The sequence below is a fragment of the Trachypithecus francoisi genome, unplaced genomic scaffold, assembly GCF_009764315.1.
Source record: "Trachypithecus francoisi isolate TF-2019V2 unplaced genomic scaffold, Tfra_2.0 Lachesis_group10, whole genome shotgun sequence".
Classification (NCBI taxonomy): Eukaryota; Metazoa; Chordata; class Mammalia; order Primates; family Cercopithecidae; genus Trachypithecus; species Trachypithecus francoisi.
The window spans coordinates 92752596-92773041 of record NW_022681455.1 but is presented as its reverse complement, the minus strand read 5'-3'; the positions used below and the strand labels follow the sequence as shown (position 1 = coordinate 92773041).

Genomic DNA, 20446 nt, shown 5'->3' with positions numbered 1-20446 from the left:
GTAAAATGCCTCAAGTCTCAAATTTATGTGTAATGTATGGATTGATCTATATCAGAGTTTCTCAGTCTCTGTTGACATTTTGGATAAGGCAGTTCTTTGTTGTGGGAGGCTGCCCCGTGCACTGTAGGATATTTAGTGATACCCTGGCCTTTATCCCCTGGATGCCAGAAGTCCTAACGATAAAGAAACTCTCTCCAGACATTATCAAAGGTCCCTGAGGAATAAAATTGCCCTGGTAGAGAATCACTGATGTTTATACCTATCTGTTTATAACTGTTTATAGCTTTATCTGCATCTGTGTATTAGGACATTCGTTTTCGGCACCTGAACATGATTATGGTTTAAGAGCATTACATTTTATACTTTAGAAATCAAAGAATGGAAGACAGTATAGGAAGTCATTGATGTTTTGGTGGAATTCACACTAACTCATACTTAAAGGGATTTATTAAAATTAGAGAGCGTGTGTTTTTACTATTGGTTAGTGAGAGAGTTCAGTTACTGAACTAAAGAAATTTTGTAATTAGTTAAAAGGTTTTCATTTAAAAATACTGAGGAACATTTTATTTAATTTGTTGTTCCTTTTGTACATTTGAAGTTTCACATGGTTGTGCAAGAAGTGATGCCCAGGAGACTTACTCAGGGTGTCTAGTATAAATACGTCATGTCATTAGAGGCCTGAAAGTTTGTTTTCAGCAGAAAGTCTCTAAGGTCCTTAGTCACTGGATTGCAGCAAGAACTACAAAGTCTGGCAGTACAAGGAAAATAACTCAAATTTTATCTTATGTGACTTTTTATTTCTATTTTATTTTAAGGCTTGACAGTACTTTGGCAACCATAATTGCAATGGTTCACCTGAATTTGATGTGGACTGCATCATGTGCACGGAAAAATAAATGGCTTAGTAACAAGTGTCTTTAACCACATTGAAGCTGCCAAGTGCAAGCCTCCCTGGGGTTGATCCTGAGGCCGTTGCATTATCAGTTGAGTACTTATTGTGTGCCTGGCCCTGGAGTTGCAATGGCCAATGTGTCATTGCCTCTGCTTCTAAGGACTCTAGCAGGGAGACAGACACTGAAATAGATCATTTTAACACAGTTTAGAGCAATGCACAGGTTGCCTTGGAGCTTAAAGGAGGAGAATCCAGTCCAGCTAGGGGAGAGGAAGGTGGTGCCAAGGAAGGCTTTTCCAAAGAGTTGTTTTCTGAGCATCCTTGAAGATGAATACCTACTGTGTGCATCAGTAGAACTACTTATTATGAATGAATTCACACTAAAGTGCCCATGGCAGATGAGAGCTAAGTTGTTATACCTCCCAGCGATATTAGGATTTATAACAGGTCACAAGCCTTTCCAAACCCAAGAGAGGATACTGCTAGTAACAGAAGCTTGCATGTCACATCTGTCCATGGAGAAGTTGTCTTTTCAAGTCTAGCAACATCAGAGAAAGTAACCACCTTTTCCATCTGGACTAATGGATTCTCTTAGCTGTCATTTCAGTGATTCTCATAAAAACCAAAACAGAGCAAGCACATCTCTTTTGTAAGTTGCTGTCATTTTATAGGAGATGCCCACTGGTTTGCCAAATACAAGAGAAGACATGCAGAATAGACATTTTTCTTACCTTCTGAAAATTATGCCTCAAAGTCTATCTTCTGCTGTCATGGTCTGATCTTCCTTCTCCTTTGTGTTTAGTCTCTTCCCTACTTGCAAACATTTGCAAGTCTCCTTTTATTAATAAGCATGTTCAAAGTAACCCTCTCCTAAGCACAGTGTATACTTGCAGGCTCCTATATCAGCCTTCTCCTAAGCACAGTGTATACTTGCAGGCTCCTATATCAGCCTGTCCTTCCTGCCTAGAGTGCATACATCTTCATTTCTTGGTATGCAAGTCTCATTTTGATGACATTAGGTAGGCCTTTGCCCAAGTAGTTTTATCTACGAGAGTGCTTTTGTCTTACAGGTGAGATCCTACACATCCTTCAAGACCCCAATCCAATGGCTCCTCTTATTGAAAACTTCTGCTGACTTTCCAGGGGGAGTGCTTCAAATATCTCCTCCGTGTATTACCTGTCATGGGGAGTCATATCTGTTTTTTCTATTAGAGCTGTTCTTGGGTAGAAACTGGGTCTTATTTTTAGCCCAATATTTACCATTGTATCTTTTTTATTGTAGGCACTTAATAAATGCTATACAAAATGTTTCAATGACCCATTCATTTTCCCCAGATCATTGAACTCCTGTCTTCCCAGGATTCTCATTTCCAACTCTGACATTTATCAAGTGCCTCTCTGTATGAGATCCTTTCCTGGGAGTTTATGTTGTCTCCCTTCTTTTTGCAAAGCCCAGTCCCATGTAGTTCTATCCTTTCTTCCTTAGAAATGAGGAAACAGAAGTTCAGAGAGGTGACATGAAGCAACTTACCTGATGATACCCAGCTTGTAAGTGGTAGAGCTGGGTTTTGAATTTGGATGTTTCTGGCTCACTCATTCATTTACATATTCAACAGAAACATACTGAGCAGCTCCTGTGGCCCAGATACTCTTCTAAGGAAACAGCATTGACTTAGAGAAATGGACTGTCTATTCCAGAATGAAAAGAAATAGTAAATGGACAAATAAATCCAGTACATTAGTCAGTGATGAGTGACTTTGTATCTCTGATGAGATATAAAGGAAGAGAATGGGCAAGGGGCGAGGAGGGCCCCATTTTAGCTAAGCTGACCTGGGAGGACTCCCTGAGGAGTGAACACTGAGCAGAGACCTACATAAAGTAGGGATATAAGGGAGAGCAGCCCAGGCAAGAACAGCAGGTGCAATGAGTGGCCCAGAGAAAGAACTGAGGACCAGGCAGTACAGTGTTTCTGGAGCTTAGTGGGTGGGAGCTGCTTTCTTAGGAGGGAGTTTGGAGAAGCAGCCAGAACCCAGATGATATGGGGACTTGTAGCGCATGGCAAGGAGTTTGAATTTTACTCTAAGTGCCTTTGGGAAGCCATTGGAGTTTTCTAAATAGTAAAATTCTCTTGCACTGTTGTATAAGCTACAGCAGTTTGTAAAATAGATATGCTTGGTTTCTGTTGGTTTCTTCAAAACTAGTTGAAATGTCACCCGGCCATTAGTATAGATACAAAAGGTGACTTTAAGCCTGGCATGGTGGCACATTCCTGTAATCCAAGTGACTCGGGAGGCTTAAGTGGGAGGATCATTTGAGCCTAGAAGTTTGAGGCTACAGTGAGCTATGATAGCACCATTGCACTCCATCCTGGGCAACAGAGCAAGACTCTGTCTCTTAAAAAATTTTAAAAATTTTGAAAAAGGAAAGGTGACGTTATTTGCACTTATCCATTTAATCCTCAAAACCCCTGTAATGTGGCAAATACTGTTCTTTTCCCTGTTTTATTGATGGGAAAATTGAAACACGTGGAGAGTAAACAGCTTGTACACACTGACAGCTAGCAAGTAGCTCAGCTGGAAGCTGAACTTGTTCTTAAAACAAGTGAGACAGCTTGCCTACCATCCCACAACTAGTTTGGTGCTAGGATCGGAATTCAAAGTTAGTCTGATTCCTGGTAAAGTGCTCTCTGAATTTTGTTCTTCCTACTGTCGCATCTGCCCAGTCTAGACACTTTTAACCTTCTGCCAGCCTTGAAGTGTTCTTCACTGGTCTCCTTGGCACCAACCTTTCTTAATACTACTCTTGTGCATCTCACACTATTGATAAGCTCAGGTGTGGGCTTTACATCTCTCTCTCTCTCTCTCTGCCTCCTTCCACTAACAAAATCCTTTGTGGACTTTCCTATTTAATATATTTAAAAATATTTAGGTGAGCCTTCAAGGCCCACCAGAGCCTGGCTTCCTACCATCTCCTCCAGCTTTCTACCCTTTCTCCTGTAGCCAAATTGCTCTCTGCTTTGTTCTTTGAACACAGGCTGTGTACAGGTAGGTCTGAGGCTTCACTCACTCCCTCCTTTTTGCCTGGGATTGCCCCTCTGTCTACCTTCTTTCTTGGTTAAAGACTTGTTCCTAACTATTGGGTACTACGCTCAGTACCTAGATGACGGGATCATTCATATCCCAAACCTCAGCATCATGCAATATACCCATGTAACAAACACGTACATCTACTCCCTGAATCTAAAAGGAAAGTTAAAATTATATATTGAAAAACGTCTTGTTCCTCTGAAAGGCCGTTCCTTTTTGACTCCTCCTCCTAGATTTGCAAGCCTCTTGTCACTGAGTTGGCCCTTAGCTTGATACATTTTTTTGTCTCATCACCCCAATTGAGTTTTCATCTCTTAAAATCTATAATCATATCTTCCCCTTCTCTGCATCTACAGAGTAGATAATATATTCCACTAAATATATCCTATTAAGTAGCATTTAATAGGGACTCAGTTAAGCGTTGGTAAGGCTTTCGGGGAGAAGGGAGGAAGACAAACTGGAATTAACACAAAAGGTGTGGTCACTTGGCAGCACGTGTGTTACCACTGGCTTTTGTTGTGGGTGTGTATTTGAAGAAAACCGGAGATCAGAGACATCTCTTCCTGTTCTCTGAATATTGGTGATGATTGGTTGCTTGGCCAATCTCAAAGATGGCCCCATTTTTGCTTAAAAAAAAAAAAAAGGAACAAAAAACTTCCCAAAAACAAAACAAAAAAGTCCCCTTAATTCTGGAACCTTAGTATCCACTACTACTTATATTTGTTTTCCTGATATTAAACAAGTGCAGTTGGGTTTGAGAGGGTGTTTTTTCTTTCTTGTCACTTTTAACTAGTCCAGATGGTTATGCGATTCACAGACTCAAACGTGTCCAGATCATGAAAATCCCAAGGCCTCCGTGTTTGAGCAGAGTCCATATGTTTAGGCATTGTTGTTACTTGTGTGGGTCCACAGAACTTGTTGAAGAATCCAACAGTGGAACTTGTGTTCCTACTTGATCCAAGTTTGGATGTTCCCATCCTTCCTCCTGGTGATATGGGTAGAAGGGGCTGGATGGTCACCCCACAAATGGTTGCATGTCCCTGTCATCCAGGAAAGCGAGAGGAGATTGTAAATATGCGTGCCAAGCGTTCACTGCTATAAACAAAACAGCTTGTGCTCTATCAGCATTTCTGTGAGATGTGTAGAAACGTTTATTTTAAAAAAAGGAATTTCCACATTAGTCTAAAATGAACTAGGCTAGTCGTTCTCAAATATTAGAGTGCTTCGGAGTTCCTTTGAAGCTGGTTAAAAATACATATATTAGGGTCCCACCACCTAGAGCTTCTGCTACGGTAAATCCAGAGTGGGGAGCGGGTAATGTGCATTTTTAACGGCCATCTGGTTGTTCTGTGGTCCTCAGCACAACACTTGGAGAAACCCTGACCTATAATGGAAAGCAATTTTTTTTTAGAAGAGGAAATTTTAAATTAGAAAAAAAATTAGCTGTCAAATCTAACACTTGAATCCTTGCCCCCATTGACATTACGCTGTTGGTTCTCTCTTCTCTCAGCATTTTGCCTGCAGGCCAGAATCTGTGTTGTTCATTGCAGTTTGTGCTCAGCCACCGAAGGCACCTATCCCTATCACCCAACCCCCATCCACCTAGGGCTCTATAAAAAGGTTAGTGCATTCTCTAGAATAAAGCCTTTTTCTAGGCGGATGGTTCTAGGGCTCAAAATAGGACTTTTATTATAACACAGAAGACTTAATGTTACCATGTTTTCCCCATAGATGTAGTTTGGGGAGTGACTAGTGGTGGTGGCTGCTGGACATCTTGTTTTCACTTGGATTTCAAGTACTGTGTCTGGATGGGCTTGGACGGCAGTTCTGAGTATCATTATTTTGCACCCAGAAATTCATTTGTGCCTATTGGACACCTGCTATTTACCAAACACTCTTCTTCTTACTGGGACATCAGTATAAAAGACAGACAAAACATTTTTATCTTTATTGAATTTATATTCTAGTGGGAGGAGAAAGGCAGTAATGAAACATATTATTTGATGTTGAAAACTATTCATGGAAAAAGTAGACTTGGGGAAGAGGGATAGAGAGTGTTGGGGGTGGAGGAGAGTAGTCAAGAGAGAAGATGACATCTGAGAAAAGACTCCAAAGGCAGGGAGTGAATGAGCCCTGGGAACATTTAAGGGGACAATAGTCTGGACAGAAGAAACAGCCAGTGCAAAGGCCCTGGGGTGAAAACATGCCTGGGGTGGTGAAGGAACAATAGGAAGCCAGTAGGCTAGAGGAGTGTGAGCAAGGGGAAGGATGATGGCCAAAAGGTAAGAAGAAAGGGGCAATTGTAAGGATGGGGCATCTCCCCCGAATGAATCAGAAGCCACCGGAGAGTTTTGAGCAGAAGAGTGACATGGTCTGAGTTAGATTTCCTCCCTTCCTCCCTCCCTCCCTTCCTTCCTTCCCTCTTTCCTTCATTCTTTTCTTCCTTCCCTCTGTCCTTACTTTCTCTTTCTTTTCCTCTGTCCCTGTCTCCTTCCCTTCTTTCTTCCTTTCCTTCATTTTCTTCCTTTCCTCTTTCTTTTCCTTCTTCTTCTTTTTTTTGAAACAGGGTCTCACTTTATCACCCTGGCTAGAGTGCAGTAGCATAGTCATAGCTTATTGCAGCCTCAAACTCCTGGGTTCAAGCAATTCTCCCATTTCAGCCTCCTGTGTAGCTGGAACTACAGATGTATGCCATCATGCTCAGCTAATTTTTTTTTAGTAGAGATAGGGTCTCACTATTTTGCCCAGGCTAAACTTAGATTTTCGAAGGGCCTCTTTGTCTCTGTGTTGAGGATAGTCTGTTGGGGAGTATGGTAGAACCAGAGGGACTTGCTGGGAAGGTAGTTGCAGAGGTCCAGGAGGGAATGGATGGCTTGGGCCTGGGTGGACCCTGAGAGGCAGGCACACATGGTCCATTTTGGGTACAGTTGGAAAGATAAGCCAACAGAATCTCCTGATGATTGGATGAAGGAAGGGAGCTAGGGAGAGAGGATTCAAGAATGATATTTGGCCTGAGTCACCAGAAGTGTGTCATTTCCCCATCAAAGACTGGGTGGAGCAGGCTTTGAGGAGATGAGGAGTTCAGTTTTGGACATAGGTCTAAGATGCCTACTGACTTCCAATTGGAAGTGCTGTAGACAGTTGAATGTATGAGTGTGGTGCTCAGGGGATCCTCATCTAGGAGTTTTATCATGTGGATGTGTGTGTAATTATATGTATGTGTGTGTGTAAATCTATATAACTGTATATACGTAATTAGCAGAATTGTGTGCACATATGCTTGTGTGTATACATATCTATATATAATTATATGTAGAGTCCTATATTATACCTCACAGCCTGTTGTTTGCAATGTTTTGTTTCTAGAGTATAGTTGAACCCCCAACCTTTGGTGTAGTGGTCTTTAGTCACAAAGTCACGCTTTGCTTCCTGATGTGGTGCTCCAGACCCATCCGCGATAATCATCAGTATTCATCGTCATCTGCCGTATTGGCTTGTTTTCACTCCTTTGGGCTTTATGTCTTGAAACAGATTACTAATGCTGAAAATGGTTGAACCTTGATCATCTCTCCTAAGTTCTCTTCCAGGGGGTAATTAACTGAGCCTTCACGTGCGTGTGGACTTTGCAGTCCTGCCTCCGCCAGCATGTGACCATGCTTGGCACACTTGATCCATCATGGCACAGTTCATTTGTGTAAGTGACTTGACAGATGTCCATAGTGAGGCATCAAATTGGATGGTGTCTGCTAACAAATCTAATGGGAGAAAAAGAAAAGAGAATTCGAAGGATTATCTTTTTTTGTTTAGGATTAAGTTTGTGCCATTTAGCTGTTTGAGACCCTGTAGTTAATGCTGCTTTATTAGAAGCCTATACAATTCTTCACATGGGTGTCAAAATAATTTCAGTGAAAATGATGTTGTGTGGACGCATCAAGCTGAAGTATTCGTCTTGTGATTACAGATGGGTTTTTGTCTGGGCTGTTCCACTTTCTTCCGGCTCCTTTGCTGGACTAGCTAGACTTAACAATCTGCATTAATTTACTTTGGCACTTCACACGGTCAAACAGGCCATGAACACGATGGTCCTTAATAAGTTTCTAAAAAATCCTATGGTGCTCCTTTTTAATTGACGTCCTTCATAAATTGTATTTGCCCAAGCTATAATTACTCATCAAGCAGCAAAAGCAAGTCTTCCTCCAAGTATAATGAAGATGTTATTTTATGAAATTATTAAGATACAGAAGTTCAACACAGAGTAATTTAGTTCTGCTTTATAATGATATCTTTGGGGACTCTATCTTTGGGGATCACATCTATTACAGCCTATCAGCATGGAAGAGGACCTATCACCATGAGTGTGTGTCGTAAATGCCAAATGCCCTTGATTCCCAGTGACCATTTATGTGTCTTTAAAACAGTTGGAATTGGCTGATTTCTTTAATAATGTTTGTATATGACCTTTAGAACAATTAACTACTTCACCTGATATTCATTAGTGTATTTGGAATATTTTGTTTTGACTCTTGAAATTGCATAGATGGCCCCATGTATGGTTGAGTAGGGGATCTTTGAGGGAACATCAGTGGAGGGTTATAATCTAGAAAGTTTAGAAATAGACCAAGTTAAGGTGACTTAGAATGAATAATTAAAATTTCGTATTTAGTTGATTCCTATTAATAAAACAAATACATTTTACCATGGTATAAAATTAGGATATTAGCTTTCCTAAGAAAGATTCAGGGAAAATAAAATAATATTGTCAATAAAGGGCTTAGAAGAAGCCTTCCCAAACTGTGGTTTCACAGGATATTGCAGGGGAAACAAAAGGAAGTGATCCACAGCTTGTTGTTTGTTTCCTGTCTCCCCCTTAAAGAAAAATGTAAGCTCATCCAAGTAGAAACCTTGTCATCTTTTCCATCATATTGCCTCCAGTGCCTAGCACAGCCCCTTATACATAATAGGCACATAAATATTTGTTGGATGAAGGAACTGCGGGACTTCTCAGAGCCTTTAACTTTATAGCAAGCATTGTGACTCATCAAAGAGAAGTCAGCCTTTCCCAAACTTACTGGACCATGGAATGATCTCTTGAGGAACATTTTACTAGACTTGAGTACCTCTGGGAAATTCTAGCTTTGAGTAAAATAGATAAAAAAGTAAAACTGAATTGATCACTGAGTGAAATATTCAAGCTTTCGCAGATACTGGAACGGAAGTGCTAGAGATCATGAGGTAGGGAGGAGGCCAGACTTCTGTGGCTGAATCTATAACCTTGAGCAAGTTACTTGAGCCCTAGAAGCCTCAGTCTTCTGATCTATAAAATAGGGATGATAATTATCTTACTGGGTATTGGGAAAATAGATTACAATTAGTCCCAGTTTGGAAAACTAAATGAAATAAAGTATGTAGAGGGTGTCACTGGACTGAATACTTATTACTATTATCTTTAAAAAGTAAGTGAAAATGACTTCAGTTAGGATGGGCGATTAGGAGGCATTGAAGTTTATGTGTGATCAACCTTTCTCCCTCTCTCCCTTCAACAAATACTAGAGTGCTTGTAATATTCCAGGCATTGTTAGTTCTGGGGGAGATGTCAGTGAACACAGTTAAGGCCCCTTCCCCATGGACCTACGGAGTTTTTGTACTATAATGTGTTTACTGATGTCACTGTCTCTTAGAGCATAAAGTAAATTTAATTGTACACAATTCACTTAAAGTTAATTGTTCTGAGGTCATTATATTAGAGACCTGCCCCAAAGGAGCACTTTTTCTCTCAGAATCAGATCTGTTCTTACACCAAATGACTAAAGCAGGATTCATAGGTCACATTTTAAAATAAAACAAATAAGATCAAGCTAGCATGACTAGGTAAGGTAATCAAATGAAAATGCCACCCTTTCATTCTGATTAGTTTAACCACCACGGTAGGGTGGCCAGATTTACCAAATAAAAATACACAGCACCCAGTTAAATTTGAATCTTAGATAAAAAATAGTTCTTTTAATGTAAGTATACCCCAAATAGTGCGTGGGATATACTTATACTAAAGCACATTTGCTGTTTATTTGATAAATTTAACTGGGTGTCCTGTATATTATCTAACTACCTTGCTACACTGAACTAGGATCCCAGGTACCTGCGCAGGAGAAAGACAATTGCCTGCAACAAGTCAATATTTAAAGACCCCTTTGTAGAGGGGCTGTTTTACCCAATACAGAATATAAACCTTTACTTCTATTTGAAATGATTTGTAACTGTTCCCGCCTGATCCGCAAGTGTCTCCAAATTAAAAGCCATTAATTAAGGCCTTCTATAGATACAAAAGATATGCAAGGAGTGCTTTGTAATTCTAGCTCAGTACTTCAGGTGAGAGCTTTTCAAATTACCTGGACCACTGGAGCCACCTGCTTGACTAAATGCCGTGTGGCCTGCACCGCTCATCAGTGTGCGCCGCGGTGCCAGCGTTGTTACTGATTTTTCTCATTTCTCCAGGGCAAATACTAATTAATGGATACAATTCACAGCTGATTAGCTGTAGTTTCTTCAGTAATTACATTCGCATACTAACCGTTCAGAAGAGGATTTCTAACCCAGTTCTTATTTCACTCTAAGCTTAATTTGTTTTTTCAATTGTTTAGGCCTTTAGTTTAATAGCCATTTTATTTTTCTTTGTTGTTTTAGGTGCTACTAGATAATAAGTAAGTTTAATCTTAAAAAAATACTCTCTGATAATGAGCTGTTTGCTTTAAATGGATTTCTAATTCCCCAACAAAACCTACATTTAAATAACGTTGAAGTTGTGATATAGGCTGTTAGGTGGTTTGGAGGGGCCAGGACTGGTGCACGGAATACTCATCTCGAGCCCAGGTTCTCGTAAATATCCAAAAGGAACATTTACATGGAGACCTGAGATTTTAACTCTAGCATCATTCATTCATCAAAAATTTCATGATAGAAAATAAAATACTTAAAATATAATACTTTTTCTTGCATATATTTAACATTGTCGGAAAACAAGGGAAAATATGTGTGTGAGTGTGCGTGTGCACATGTGCAGCCATGCACGTTTTTGATATCACATGCCTTCAGAGAAACCAGATAAAAGTCTTTCTTAAACGCCAATTCATCTTTCAGAAATCCTTATAAAGATGTTTACCTAAATGAAGCTGAGTGCTCGGTGAGAGCTTTTCGGATGGCTCGTTGTATGTGTATTTCAGTGTGTTGGCTGTTGTGGGATACTCTGGAGCCATTAGAGTCTTTCATATAAATCCTGCTCAGTTCTTGGATCCCTGACATAATAAAGTGTAGCATGCCAATCCTGCTTCTGGATGCAAGTCCTTCAGAGTCAGGGATTGAGAGCCCCCAAGAAGTAAGTGTTGGTTTATTGAGGAAGAGGATTATATGAGTCTTTCATATCTATGTGTCTCTCTCCATATTCTATGTATTCTCTATATTTATCTGTGTATCTATCTATGTACCTACCCGTTTATCTCCATCCACCCATCTCTCACTCTCCTTGGGAAAATTGTATCTTTAAATAATTACTAGCTTTATTTATATTAGAGAATATATATACATATATATTTCACCCTTTGGAGACCAAACCTATGTTTTATTTGATGCATTAAAGGAAGGAAATAATAAACTTTATAAAAAGGACATTCTTTCACCAGTTAAAAATCATGAAAATAATATAGCTCTAGATTTTTACGATCACAGAGCCTTTCCATATTGCCAGACTGATAACGGAATGTTTAAAGCAACAAAATGTGCCGATTTAGACCATTCGAATCTGAAAATACATTTCTGCCAAACTCCAAGTTTTACATTTTGATAACAGGTCCCTAGAAGTAAAGAGCTTAAGTCTGAAATGCTGATACGGTCTTATTTGTGATGATATGAATGGCCCATTGTGTTAGGGAATGAAGTAAAAATTGCTGTGTTCATAAGATCCTGCTTATTTTTAAACCTCTTTGCACTTAATGTTACATTGTGAGATTAAATATCACTGTTTTCAGCAACTCTGATGGATATAGATATCGCTCTAAGCTCTGTTTGGAGATTTTAAAAATATTCTTTAGTCTTATAATTTATTTATATTCATGCCACACCCCATTCACTAGAAAATAGAATTTGAGTCCTGGGAATTGAATTTTATTCCCTTTAATTCACATTTTAACCTACCCACACTTGTGACATCTGTTCTTGAAAAGTAAGCTATAAAATCCTTACGTGCTTTTAAAATGTGTCAAGGTGATTTTCTTGGAAACTCTTTTCCCTCTCACCTCTTACAAATGCCAAGTCAATAAACAACACACGCTGGTGACCAGTTAGCTTAATGTTTGTAATCCTCTCCCTTCACAGTTAGTCTTGATGAGAAACAAAACTATTTTATAGAGTTATTGAGTTATCTTAACTCTGTGCTTTATTTTCTGAGGGAACCAGCTGACAGTATAGCATAGTGCCTTGAAACCTTTGTCATGTTTCGCATTTGGGCTGATAAAACCCTCTTTTATTTAGCAATACCAGCATTCTTTCCAAATCACAGCCAGAATGCTTTATTATGCCCCATATTAACATAAAACAATCTGTTTTCTTTCAGTTTGGAAATAATAATAACTATATGAATATGGCTGAGGCGAACAATGGGTTCTTCACTGCCAGTGAGGTAGGTGACTGTCTTAATGTGTTTGTTCCTGTTTTTTGTGTTATTGAGATAATTTAATAGGCTTAAAGGGAAAAACAGTATCAAATTTATCTCTCTCTTATGTGGCACAAGGTAACGACTTTGGAGGAGAAACGAGAAAAGCTTATTGGAAAAGAAAACCTGATAAGTCTTTTATCACTTTTCTGTAGACTGTTACTAATGATAGTAACTTCATACAAATCTTTTGAATTAAAAAATATGCAAACAAAAAATAAATATATAAGAATGTATGTTAAAACACACACACACACACACACACACACACACACATACAGTGTTGGTATCTAAGCAGATAAGTGGTTACCTTTTTAGAAACTAGGCTAGAAGTGACTTTTAATGGAAACTATTTTACCTTCACATATATCTAGGGATAATTAACTGTCATTAAGTTGCCATGGTTTGGGAAACCATGTGACAGAAGAGTATTGTAGTTTCTTGGGGCTTGGGGTGATGTGAAATGAGTGTTGTAATTTGCTGCTAGATCCCCACAGCCTGTTACAGTGCGTGGCAGTAGTAGGTGCTCAATAAATATTTATTGAATGAATGAATGAGTGGCTGGCATGCTCCAAGACTTGGTTGCAGCTGGGGAAACTGGGTAATGGAATCTAAATGCAGCACCTCATTGTCTCTGGGTCTATCTTCAGTTTACGGGTGCAGATGAAACAAGCATCGTTTTCTTGCTGCTGTTTTTACTGCATTTCCTATTATTGATTTTGGACTGCTGTTTGGTCTCATTGGCCTGCCCTCCAGAAAAACCTCGATCTTGATTAGATAAAAAAATGGTTTCCTAAAAATGGTAGAATGTGTGAGATTTAAGATTTTAGAACAAGAACAAACAGAAGTGAAATTGACCCAAATGGAACATTTCCTCTTGCAGTTCGTGTAATAAAAAGTCCTCATTTTCCAGATACATTCAGATACAGGAAACTGAACTAGCTTGACCCCAGAGAATGAAAATAATAATGGCTTCATAAATGATCTTGGTAAAGGGAGGCAAGTGTTATGAAAGAAATTAACTTAGAGAAATTGTTAGAATAAATGGGGAATCAAGAATTAAGTGTATTCCTAGATTAATCATTTTTATAGTGACCATCATCTCTCTAACCAAGAAGACAGCTTAGATAAGGGAATATTGTTTGGCACTGGCTGCTGTGTTGTTTGTGATAATGAACACAAACCCCATCTGTAAGGACAACATGATGTTTCATTCTGTAGGATTTTTTTTCCCTACATTTGAATCAAACATTGATGAAAGCTCTACTGCCAGCAGCTGTTCAGAGACAATTTAATTCCAGCTGTGATAATTCACCGTGTCAGACATTGGCTGTTATATGTTGATACAACAGTTCTCCAGATTTGCATTTTTATCAAAAGGAACAAATGTTTTGAACATTTCAGTACAGATGGTATTTAACCATGTACATACTACTTTAACATGTTCAAGGTAAACATTGAAAAGTCAATATCTGTAAAAAATAATCGCATAAACTCTAAATGATTAATCTGATATTGGTCAGATGGCACAGTTACCAAAGTCAGTGTGTCTTTTTGTTGTTGTTGTTGTTGTTGTTGTTGATGCCATGTATGGTTATTTTTTTATAATCTTAGACATCCAGCATTTTGGATTCCTTTTTTTTTCTAAGAAAAGCTTAACTTTAATATATTATCTGTCATTAAAGGTAGTTTAACATTTTAACATTTTCTTGGTTATTCCACTGGATTATTGTATTAGGTTAGGATATTGTAATATCCTAAATTGAAATTAATTTGTCGTTAAAAAAATTACACCATAGGGACATATTGCATATGACATCTCTCTCTGTTCCTTAACAAAAATAAAAACCTTCCTAATTGCCTAATTGTGACTGCTTAACATAGATATGTTTTATGTTAGTTTTGGAAGTAATCTTATATAATGATTTTTCTGTACATCTTTTCTTGAACACAAAAGCCCAAGTAAATGTTAATGCTACATTATAGCGTGTGCCTAATTTCCCAGTCACTGCATTAAAAGTAAATTTACTTTTTTTTTTTTTTAACATTTTAATGAGTGTAAACTAATTCAGGAAGACTTTAGGTTTGCCTGCTGTAAAGTCTAAATTGTGCCTGAAACCAATTCCCTTCTCATGGATATTGTCCTGTAGATAACACTACAGGGACTAGGATACTCTGAGTTTGAAATTCACACATTTGCTTTATGTTTTCTGTCTGTGTCATGATTACCCTGACCATTTTTAAAGTACTTTAAATATTTATTGAAATAATATTTCAAGTGTTAATTACAGTGGTAATGAAAACAGCCAAATGCCACATATCAAGAATGAGTGTTTATCCGTATTGTTAATGTGATATGTTAGATTTCATTAAGCAGTAATGGGGTAGCAAATGAGTCACAAATTACAGTTGCATCTGTTACTAGACCACATTAGTGCCAAAATAACAGCAAATGCAACCATAGGGTTATGTTCATTAGCCAACCACGTTTGTGGCCAATTCATCCCTTTGTGTTTGGGAACTAGGGGTTCCACAGTTAGAAACTGACAGCTTTTGGGGTCATTATTAGAATGCATGTGTCAGAAAATCCAATATTTTAGTCTAGCATTCAAATGTATTATTCTGCTACGATGTTTTGCATGTATTGAGCCTGCTAAGAACCTCAAGATGTTCAGTTGTCCCACCATAGACTGCCATAGCTCGTGACCTCTTTTTTTCTGGTGAGATACAAATAACATTTGACAGGTTCTGATGTAAGAAATGTGTTTTGTTGCTTTTTTTTTCTTGAGTTTTTCTTTCCTCTCAAGTGGTCATTACATTATATCATGATTGATAGCTTGAAGAATGATGATTTTCAGCACTTAATTAGTCCTCTTAACTGTTAATAGCAGACTCAAATTATCTTGCACCAGTTCATTCTTTCAAATACTATTAATAATAAATGAACTATAAATTTGACCCTCTGATCTAGGAATAAAAAATACGAGTAGTCCCCCAAACCCTTCACCTGACCAAAAAAAAAAAAAAAAAAAAAAAAAAAAAAAGAAAAGAAAAGAAAAAAAGAGAAAGGAACAAAAAAACCCCAAAAACCTAGACCTTGCCACTCCCCCAGAACCTCTCGCCAAAAAAAATCCCCCCCAAAATGGTTAGTGTGGTTGGGTAGAGCAACCCTGATTTATATCATGAGGCCCTATTTTAAAATACCGCCTTTAAGAATCTCAGTATCAGTGAAGAAAAACAATGCATTAAGACTTATTTAGGTCTTGAGATATAATACTTGTCTAAGTAGGTGAACAGCATCAAATCTAGTTAGTATTTCTATGTCAATATAGCTCTATGCTCTCCAGATCATCTTTAAAAAGCAGAAGACTGGTAGAAAATGTTCAGATAAATGCATATTAAAATGTTCATGTAAAAGAAAATAACCCTCCTTATAGTTTAAATAAAAGCGCTGGCATCTTTTTAATATGAGCTGTGATAATCCTTATATAAAACATTGTATTACACATAGTAACAATTTCCATAGAAGTAGTCACTGCACTTGGGAATATACTAATGAGGAAATTAAAAAAGCAAACCACAAATTTAATATTACTTGTTTTATATGTTGTGGCAGAAAGTAAATATATGTAATGTTCACTCCTGGATTAATGTGTGTGTGTGTGTGTGTGTGTGTGTGTGTACATGCACAAAATCATCAGCATTTTATAAAGCATGTGCATAGTGTCAGCGGTTTGAGCTGTTTCACTAACATATCAATAAAGTAGCAATTTGTTATATGCTCCAACTAACAACAAAGACAGATGTTGCTAATTAAGTAGGCATTAAAAAACTGTTAATACGGATACTCCATTAAAACCATATGATAATGAGACAAATCTTTAATCAGAATGATCAGCAAAACTTTATATATGGAAATCTGTGTTTAAGATGTTTTCATCTGAGAAATAAATATTTGGCTTAGATATGTATGTAGTGTTTTCATGCAATGTCTTTCTCTTTCCCTCCCAGGAGTAATAAGATATAGGAACAGAATATGAAGATATCTATATTTTGTTTCCTTTTAGCAGACATTCCATACACCAAGCCTTGGGGACGAGGAATTCGAAATTCCACCAATCACACCTCCTCCAGAGTCAGACCCTGCCCTAGGCATGCCGGATGTACTGCTACCCTTTCAAGCCCTCAGCGATCCATTGCCTTCCCAGGGAAGTGAATTCACACCCCAGTTTCCCCCTCAAAGCCTGGATCTCCCTTCCATTACAATCTCAAGAAATCTCGTGGAACAAGATGGCGTACTTCATAGCAGTGGGTTACATATGGTAGGCCCCACATTTATTACTTAAATTATTTTTTATCATTTGCACAAATCATGGTAAAGATCTGAGAGTCCATGTTCTGAAACGTGCTATTTGATCCTAGTGTTATTTACATGCAGGTACTGGATCGCTGCCTGGTATTGAACAAAAGGGTATTGGGTTGGTTGACAGTAACCAAAAACAAGATGATCCAAAAAGATTCTGGTGATTTAAAATGATTTTTTTTTTAAAGTCCAACTCATTGGACTGGAAGTAGCTAATCTTGCCTTGCTGTTAGTTTAACACAAAAGTGTGCTTGCGTTGAAAGTTTGCCCAGGCAAGATTTTTACAAATGGAAGTCCCTATCAGGTGCCTAGGTCTTTTGAATTTTTAGAATTATAATGCTTACGATACATAATTTACTCTTACTGCAAATGAAATACCAAACTGAGATACCAAAAAAGGGAAAAAGTATAATTGCTTATACCCAGCAGAGAAAAATATATAACAAGTGATTGTGTGAAATACACCTAATTGTGTTGTTTATTGTCATAAACATCGAATAAGGCACTCCAGAGAGCCAAGATAACTAATGCAATAATTTTGGTTCTATTTTTCTTAGTGTGCGATTATAGTCAGCAATCACTAGAGTAAATCTGCTTAAGTATTTTAAACTCTGCTGCTGGGATTTTTCTTTTTTTTTCCATCAGAGCATATAATGCATCTGTGTCTATCTAAGTGAGGTACTAAGTTGACATTTTTAAAACAAGATTAATAGTTTATAGAGCTTTTTTAAAAACCCTGATAAAAAGAAACAGACGTGTTGGTAAAACAAAAAACAAATCCTCTTGCTTGTTTACGTATTTCTGTGCGCATTAGGACCATGCCAGTGATGTTTATTTGGTTTCATTGTTAATTCTCTAGATAACAACATATGATTGCAAAATATGTAGTGGATTAGTGGGGCAAAGATTCAATGTGCTCTCTGAAATAGAAGATTACTTTCCCAAATAAGATTGCAGCAACATAATTTTCTTTGCCTGTGATCTTTTGTGTTTGAGCTGAACATCGGGGTTTTTATTTTGTACTTTTTTTGTTGTTGTCAGAAAAGAATTCAGTGAACAGTCGAGAAATAGTCATTAAGTATTCATAAACGTTACTCGACATCACAAATAATTGTTTCCTGGGGACTTTCTTATATTTTTTACCTTTGACATTGGAATGGAGGGTTCTATTCTCTGTTTCTCTACAGCCAGGCTTGCAGTGTTTTGCTAAGAAAATAATAAAAATAAAATGGGTGTGTTTAGTCACCAAGGAAGTTTGCCAGGGTTCACCATCATTCACAGATGCTCTGTGAGGCTTGTTTAAGTTGCAGAAATAGTTAAATGTATGTTAAAATGTGTAGTTTATTAAATTGGTAAATATTTATTAATAATATAAGAATCTGCCTTTAAATTAAACATCTGATGAATTACCTTGCCTTAAAGCTATAAAACTGTTATTGCTGCCATAAAAAAGTGTAAAGGAGGCATTTTGACTATGAAATTTCATTTCATGGTCAATTGAATTTACTATATTGGAAAGAACTAAAGATGGAATCATAAAATAATTATGATGTTCACATACACTTAAAGAACAATGCTTTCACGGACTGGTGTTGGGAAAGAGGACTCAATTTTTAATGCTTCTTTTGTAATGTATGGCTAATCACTAAAGCAGTTGAATTATTTCATTGATTTTTAAAAGTATAGGTACTTTAGCTAAGTGCAGGCTGTTGTCATGGTATTTACATGGACCTCATCACATTTATTGGTGCCTTTTTGAAGTTTTGCTGAACCTGAGTGATATTTATTTTGGCTTGAAACAAACTAATCTTGTTGAAAATTCTAGTAGAATTTCACCTTGAAGAAATGTCATGGGGTTTTAAATCACAAATGTTGGAAAAAATAAAAGTAGTAGGACAGAATTATGATGAATACAATGTGTCATTGGTTTTGTTCTATGTACTACCTGACATGTTCACCTATAAACTTGAATTCAGAATCGCCAGAGGCATGGTTAAAAATTGGTTATGTCAAGGTTCTTCTGTATCTCCCTCCGGGTACTGAGTTGGCTGGCTACATCATAACACTCCACAGAAGCCTCCTCAGAGATTTCCCTTAGGAAGGTCACCAGAAAAATAATAAATAATACTTTATACATCATGCATTCAGCTTCTGAGTGTGTGTTGGATATTTCATACCTTATGCAAGTAAGAAGTTTTATTATCCAAATGAATATGGCTGTCTGCTAAGGATTGCCATGGTGAATTAAGACTATCATATAAGAAGAAAAGCCAGCTTGTTGATGTTGTATTGAACCAGCTTTTCTTCAGAGCTTCATCGGTTTTCCTTTAGAAAGAGTGACAGTTTGTCACATTACTGATTAGCTGCATTATTGTTGGCAACAAGCACAACATGTTTATCTTCCTTAAATTTATGCCATTATATTTAAAAACAGAAGGCAGGAACAAAAAAGGGGGATTAAAAAGAGTCCAGTGATTAGCATTCACATTTCAAAATATGCAAATAATGCCCCAGTATTCAAAAGCGAATTGCTGAAAAATTGAATGTCGATGCATTTGTGACTTCAAAGAACAACCTTGATTTGCTTGTCGTGAATACGTGTATCTTAAAACAGGATGCGGTTGGCAAGTCAAAATCAACAGTATATTTTGGTTAAAAATTTGTCACCTCTAAGCGTTATTGTCAGTTCAGATGATCACCTGGAAATTGTTTTAATCCACAAAAGATTGCAATTCTAAAAATCTACAATGTGCGTTCCAAAGGGTTGTGTGTGTGTGTGTGTGTTTTTAACACCTCTCTGTAATCTGCCCAGCCTGCTGAGTAGCATTGACATCAGTAGTACATCAATTTCAGAAAGTGGATTATTTTTACTAGACAGCTATTGTGACATATTGGGTCAGTCATAAATGAAAGATATTCATGCAAGCATGCAATACTTGTAATGAAGTCTCACTCTGACCTTCTGTATGATTGATTCTGTAATTTAGTTTTCTCAGGCAGTGCCTGAAATGAAATGAAATCATGTTGAACAAGTTTTGAATACCCACAGTGCACCAGGAGAAGAAAAATTTGCAGCCCTAGAGGCTTGAGAGAGAGCAGATGAACGATTTATCTCTATGCTATTATAGCCTTTGCCAGCATTCAACATTTCTTTTTTTTTTTTCTTATTTGGCTTAAGTACTTAATTCTGCAGGTAGCTGTAAATGGGAAAATAAAATGCTGTTCAGATTTAAAATGACAGGACAGGAGTATGTGCAGGGGACTGATAAAATATCTTGAATAGAACTGACCTTTCATGTAGCTGAAAGTTACTGGGGGATTCATCCTCATAATTACCATATAGATTATTTTTATTTCTTTCCTGCAATGAAACATTTCAGAGAGCAGTAGTGCTGATTGAATG

The 20446-nt window shown here is 37.5% G+C and overlaps 1 protein-coding gene across 2 annotated transcripts in view; it reads left to right on the top strand.

The window, feature by feature from the left end:
* The window catches only part of TOX3 (TOX high mobility group box family member 3), a 109806-nt gene that overhangs the window by 66929 nt on the left and 22431 nt on the right, over nt 1-20446 (top strand). The window contains exons 2-3 of one of the 2 annotated variants that reach the window (XM_033218381.1): nt 12582-12647; nt 16748-17002. In XM_033218381.1, the coding sequence (XP_033074272.1) occupies nt 12582-12647; nt 16748-17002 (321 nt within the window). The remainder of the gene's footprint in view (nt 1-12581; nt 12648-16747; nt 17003-20446) is intronic. The other variant, XM_033218382.1, reaches the window with a different exon arrangement.